Here is a 6075-nt window from a genome sequence, read left to right as displayed (position 1 = left end):
CATATAAAACACCATAAAACATGCTTTAGAGTCTGTTTGGGGTGGCAGTGCGGTGGCGATGCGGTACAATTTTGTCTGTTTGGGTAAACTGCGTTTTGACGTCTTTTTCAAAAATCTGCCGCTGAAATATCAAGAACTAAATCATGGATCAAGTATTCTACTCAGGTGGCTCTAAAAAGAAACAACTTATGAAAAAAAGTACGAGTATAAAAAATTAAAGCCAAAGATAATTCATATAAAACACCATAAAACATGCTTTAGAGTCTGCTTGGGGCGGCAGTGTGGAGGCGGTGCGGTACAGTTTTGTCTGTTTGGGTAAACTGCGTTTTGGCGGCTTTTTCAAAAATCTGCCGCTAAAATACGTGTTTTTCCACTGGTCCTGACTTAGGTGTGGTGGCAACTTTCTAGTTGCGGCGTGACGTTTCCACACAAAAAAAACAAAAAATTGTAATAGCCATCGTACTTTTTTTAACATCAGATTATTCTTCAGCAGTTTTACAGCTGTTTTTAATAAACAACAACTTCCCAAAACAGGCCTTATATAAATATTTTTATCGATTAACAAGACCATTGGTTGCGTATTCCAATATTATTGAATTGTTTCCACATTTCCTATTACAAAAAAAGCCTAACCTCGTTGAACTCGTCATATCTTTTACTATAAAGAAACATAATTTAATTGAGATTAGGTCGGTTCAATGAAATAATTAATATATCTAATACAAGTAACTTGAGTATTGTAATTCTCCTTTTTTTATCCAAAAGCCTATCATAAATTTGACAATAATAGATGCTTCTCAAAATCTAGATTAAAAATAAGTCAAATTATAATTTTAGCTCCATAATCATATTCGGCATACAAAATTACTTTTAGTTATCCATACAATTTGGGTCAACATTTTTATCTCCATACCCTTTGTCGAGTTTTTCATGATTAAATAACTACATGCACACAATCTTATAATATAATTTCTAATCATAAATATTTGTTCAAACACTTTTCGACAATAATAGATGCTTCTCAAAATCTAGATTAAAAATAAGTCAAATTATAATTTTAGCTCCAGAATCATATTCGGCATACAAAATTACTTTTAGTTATCCTTACAATTTGGGTCAACATTTTTAACTCCATACCCTTTGTTGAGTTTTACATGACTAAATAACTACATGCACACAATCTTATAATATGATTTCTAATCATAAATATTTGTTCTACCACTTTTGTTTTCCTAACCCTCAACATCAATTTCATCCACAAATTCTTATTGGAGCATCCACTCGTTGCTAACGAGGCTTCCCACAGTCTAAATAAAATTATGAAACTCATTAAGTTGAGTTTAGTAAGTTCATTTGGACTAAGTGAATCCAATAGAAAATAGTGGTGTCAGAACGAGAGAACCGTAGGATCCTAACCGGTGTCGCTCTAATCAACTTTAATATGCCCCTATAAAATTTAAAAAACTTCAACCATAGGGCCACTTGATTTGATATCACAATTTGACATACTAGAAAACTCAAACTCAGTCCAATCCACCATTATTCTAATTTCTAAGATTTTCTCCATATTTCATCCACAAATTCTTATTGGAGCATCCACTCGCCTCCTTTCTACATGTCCAATCCACCATTAGTCTAATTTCTAAGCTTTTCTCCACAATAGATGTTACTCTCACAAACTCAAACAAAATCATTCTTAGTCTACCCTTCTTTTAACGCACATCAATCTCAATATTTTTATTTCTCATAAACACAACTTAGTTATCAAAGTCTTCTTTATCGCCTAACACTTGGGCTTACATAGTAAAACTAGCTTAATTGTAGTTTTAAAATTTTCACTTTGCATGTATGCTCTTCTCTAATCATATATAGCAATCATAAAGCATTTCTGCATTTTAACCATCAAACTTCAGCTATAAAAATTAAATCATTAAGAAATCATCCTTTGTACGCTAGCATACCTAGGCATCACTTGATCTTCTAGCAATATTGATTAATAATTGTCAATTTCATGCCATTTAATACTTCTATCACATATGTGATATTTTTTCCATCCATACAAAGCTTCTTACCTTCAAAAAACACTCCTTCACTGATCATAAATTACACTTGTTTTAATAGATATCTCACTTGTAGGATTATTTCATTTGTAGATAGGATACATTGACGTAACTTAATCTTGAATATTTTTTGTAAGCTTCGATCCATTACAAGATGTGTATCATTAATGTGGTTGGGTACTTACTTAATTTGAACAACCTGTAATTCTATTTAATACTACAGCTTTCAATCATTTCAAATTGAATTCTCACTCATTAGAATTATTTCATTAACAAACAGCAAAGATTTAGGTTCCTCATACTGAAAAAGATTTAAAAACATCCATAAGCAATACAGAAAGAAAATGTTTGATCATTAATGCAATCCTACTATGATCCAAAAGTAGTTGGTCACACAAGACAAACTGTTAATACTAGTCAATGCTCCATAATACACATCTTTAACAAGTACAAATTAAATTTAAAATATATATTTTCTTATCAGCACATACTAATCAGTTCTCTTGGCACTCAAGCATATGCCTCATCAACATCAATAAAGGAATTATATAAAGATCATTTCTTTGTTTTCAATACACTTCCATTAATCACATTGATCTTCTTAGCATAAAACTAAATTAATCCTAAGTTCCATTGCCCTTTAGCATAGCTTCATTCTATTACTTACAAACTTGATTCCACTAAAATCACCAAATTCTTGAATTTCTCATTTGTTTCAATCAATCTATAAAATAACAAAAGATTCTATTTATTAGGCTCTTCTAAAAGCAAAAATGTAAGGAATCTAGGTAAGATGAATGGGTGGTATGTATCATATAGAGAAAATGATATCAAAAGTAAAGATATTCACACAGACATAGAATCATTCAAAAAAGGATTTCACAAATTATAAATAGCATTTTGGAATGCCACCGTTCTTATGTCCTCATTGTAGTGGATATAGAGATTCCTTATGAATGAACTGATATTCTCCATCCATAAACGGATTTTCACCGGTCCTTCCTTTCCAATGAGCCTAGGACTAAAGCTGCCCAAAACTGATAACTGGGAAAATTATTAAATAGAGTAAAAGAACATGAGGTCGCTCCATTTCATGGACAAGGCACATTCTAGGCTTAAGAGTTCATGCCATATTCCCCTTTCACTCTTAAGGCACGTTCTAGCCTACAAATCAACAATGCATGTTTCTTTGCTTGCTTATAACTACATCACAAATATGCAAGTTCTAGCATTATTTCTAATTTTCATTCTTTTAAAAAGCATCTTTATTTGCCTAATAAAACCATATGAAAGAAAAAAAAGATACAAAAAATAAAAAATCTATAGAATAAATCTTCTTAAATGTTATGAATCAAAAATATTGTTCCTTAGAGTAGAGAAGGAACAAGAAACTGCTTGAGTTAAAGTGAGGCAATGTAAAAGTTCCCATGCTCATTTTCAATAAAAAAAAGTTTTAAAACAGAAGGTAATGATTTTATTTACAAAACTTCGCATAATCTTAGCAATCCTGTAATAATTCATCATAATAAAATTCTGAAAATCACCTTTCTCTTCTTGTTTCTTCTTCTTCTCTCTAGGAACATAAGTCCCATCTGCTTTTGCAACACAATCAGACTTTGTTTTTGCATATTGTATCCTCTAAAGAAAGTAAACTGTGTCAATTAAGACCAAAATCTCAAGCGTGCATGCAAACATTAGCACTCAAAAAAACATGACTAGCAAATTTTTAATAGCATAATAATGGCATTATTTGACAAAGAAAAATGCTTCATTTCTTCATTTACAGTGAGAGCATTCGATGCTGATTGTGCAAACGTTAAAATGAATTATAAAAACAGTAATAAACACAAATAAAAACGGCGAAGGTCTAAACATTAAAAAAAAAAAATTAATTCCTTTATTATAAAAAATCATTATAAACTGTTACAATTTATAAACTCTAAACAAAATTATACCTATCAAATCAATAATTTACAACTCGTTGAATGTAAACCAGAATAAAACCCCAAATAAAACTTTATTCATACAATGTATATCACTTTTGTAGCATAACTAAAGATTTCAGTACTTCAGTTGTAAAATGGAGTACTTTGCAGTAAAGCTCACGAACGCTAAAACCATGGAACACCTACAATGTCTTCCCATAATGCCAAATATATTTCCACAAAGCAATGCAAAGTGTTGAAGTTTAAGGGTAAAATACACCTTTAAAAAAATAAGAATAAATTGGTAGGTACGTAAATCTTTCAGAATAATACTGTTATTTAAAAAAATGGATTCAGAGGAGCACACCATAGGTTTATCATAGAACGGAAAGCTCTGCATTTGCCGAACTGCATTACTAGCAGCAGTAACTTCGCTAAACACCACCCATGCTTGACCTCGGAGTCTCTCGGTTTTCAAGGCCACAACATCCAAAATCCTTCCAAACTGGGAAAATAGATCATAAATTGATCTCTTCAACTCTGCAAAAATAGTTTTAAGAAAATAAGTGATCAATCTAGAGAAAATTATCATTACTCTTTAACTCAGGGAGGCCGATCAAATTTCTCCATACAAACTTCGTAATACATTTGTAACAATATTTCAAATTACATTTGTAACAATATTTCAAACCCCAGATCTAACCGTCAATTCAATTCATGAACATCTGAAAATAAATTTAAAAACTCCTTCGAAGAAGAAGAAGACAAGAGATGCAGTTGTTCTAGAAGTCCATGAAAAAGATAGAGCTAATACAAGCCCTAGTAACTGCCAAGCAAACTACTCATGATTAAAAAGAGATAAATACGATACCAAACCCAAATTAGGGACTCAGAGAGCTCGAGAGTAGTTCGCACTAGCAAAAACTACTCATATTGGACGAAAACAAAAGAAAACCCTAAACCCTAATTGCTTCTTATGTAGAAGGAATGGGATGATACCTTCTTTCTTCACCTTCTCGTTGAGATTTCTTATATAGATGGTCTGACTCGGAGGAATATCGCCGGAAAGCATGGCTACGATCGGCCGAAGGAGAAATCGGAGGAAGCGATCTGTACAAACTCTGATTATCGGAACAAACAGTTGGGCTCTTTCGGGGCTTTTAAATAGTGTCATGATTTAATTAATTATTTAATAATGATTATAGCCAAATTTGATATTTAGATTTAGAGAAATTTGTGTACATGCCACATAATTCTAGATATTTAGATATTAGACCCAAATTTTGATACAAACATATGCATGAAAATACCAAAACTCTTGATGATATTTTTGATGTGATTTTAACTATCTGAGTTATATAAATGTAAATATGAATGATTAGGGGTAGCTATGTAAATACATAAAATTGTGAAATATTTGTAAATGTCACTAATATTCACCATACTTTGTTACCATAAATCATGCATGAAAATGTGTTTTTTACTTTTGTTAATAGCGGTCGTATTTTTTATGCGATATCACGAGTTTGATCTGTCAGTATGTGAATATAAAAATTTAGATATTTGATATGTAAATACATAAGAATAATATGGTATGTATGTAAGTAAATGTTGCCCACCTCTTCCCTTTTTTTTAGAGGAGATATTTGTAAAATTTATGATTTTGATTGTTTTGCTAAGAAGTAATATTTATTTTATGTAATAATAATATTACTATGATGATGTAAAAATTATATTTTGAAGATATTATTATTCAATGATCAATATTTAGGTTTTTACTTGGCGTTGAAATATATACAAATGTAAAGGTTCTTCTTAGGGAAAAATAGTACATAAGTAGTCCTGATGTAAAACTGTATCAGAGCTCTACTCACAACGCGCAAAAAAGTGTACGGTCCGGCCCCGCAGTGTATTAAACCATTTAGTTTTTTTTATTTAGTAGGGTCGGACCGTACACGTGACACATTGTGATTGGAGTTATGATGCAGTTTTGGTTCAAGACTCCTGATGTAATAGTTTTTCTCTTATTCGAGAGTACGTTTTTTATTATAACATTTTTTTTATAAACTTAAATTTAATTTAGCACGTTT

General features: G+C 31.1%; 2 protein-coding genes across 2 annotated transcripts in view; both read right to left on the bottom strand.

Moving 5' to 3' along the window:
- The window catches only part of LOC110018445 (probable ribosome-binding factor A, chloroplastic), an 84323-nt gene that overhangs the window by 5692 nt on the left and 72556 nt on the right, over positions 1–6075 (bottom strand). The gene's annotated exons all lie outside the window — the stretch shown is intronic.
- On the bottom strand, positions 3491–5121 carry LOC110018443 (U2 small nuclear ribonucleoprotein B''-like). The gene is made up of 3 exons (XM_020715760.1): positions 4985–5121; positions 4353–4525; positions 3491–3698 (listed from the first exon to the last, which is right to left on the bottom strand). The coding sequence occupies exons 1-3, from the start codon at positions 5055–5057 to the stop codon at positions 3498–3500; spliced, it is 447 nt and encodes a 148-aa protein (XP_020571419.1). The 5' UTR covers positions 5058–5121; the 3' UTR covers positions 3491–3497.

The sequence above is a fragment of the Phalaenopsis equestris genome, unplaced genomic scaffold, assembly GCF_001263595.1.
Source record: "Phalaenopsis equestris unplaced genomic scaffold, ASM126359v1 Scaffold000022, whole genome shotgun sequence".
NCBI lineage: Eukaryota > Viridiplantae > Streptophyta > Magnoliopsida > Asparagales > Orchidaceae > Phalaenopsis > Phalaenopsis equestris.
Note: the sequence above shows the minus strand (reverse complement) of the source record. Positions and strands in the feature narration are given on the sequence as shown.

What these genes read in the sequence shown, in the direction of transcription:
- LOC110018443 (XM_020715760.1), bottom strand. Translation starts at nt 5,057, where the DNA reads ATGCTTTCCGGCGATATTCCTCCGAGTCAGACCATCTATATAAGAAAT. An exon ending in CGAGAAGGTGAAGAAAGAAG is followed by an intron (nt 4,526 to 4,984) that starts GTATCATCCCAT and finishes CTATTTTTGCAG; the next exon opens with AGTTGAAGAGATCAATTTAT. An exon ending in CGTTCTATGATAAACCTATG is followed by an intron (nt 3,699 to 4,352) that starts GTGTGCTCCTCT and finishes TACTTTCTTTAG; the next exon opens with AGGATACAATATGCAAAAAC.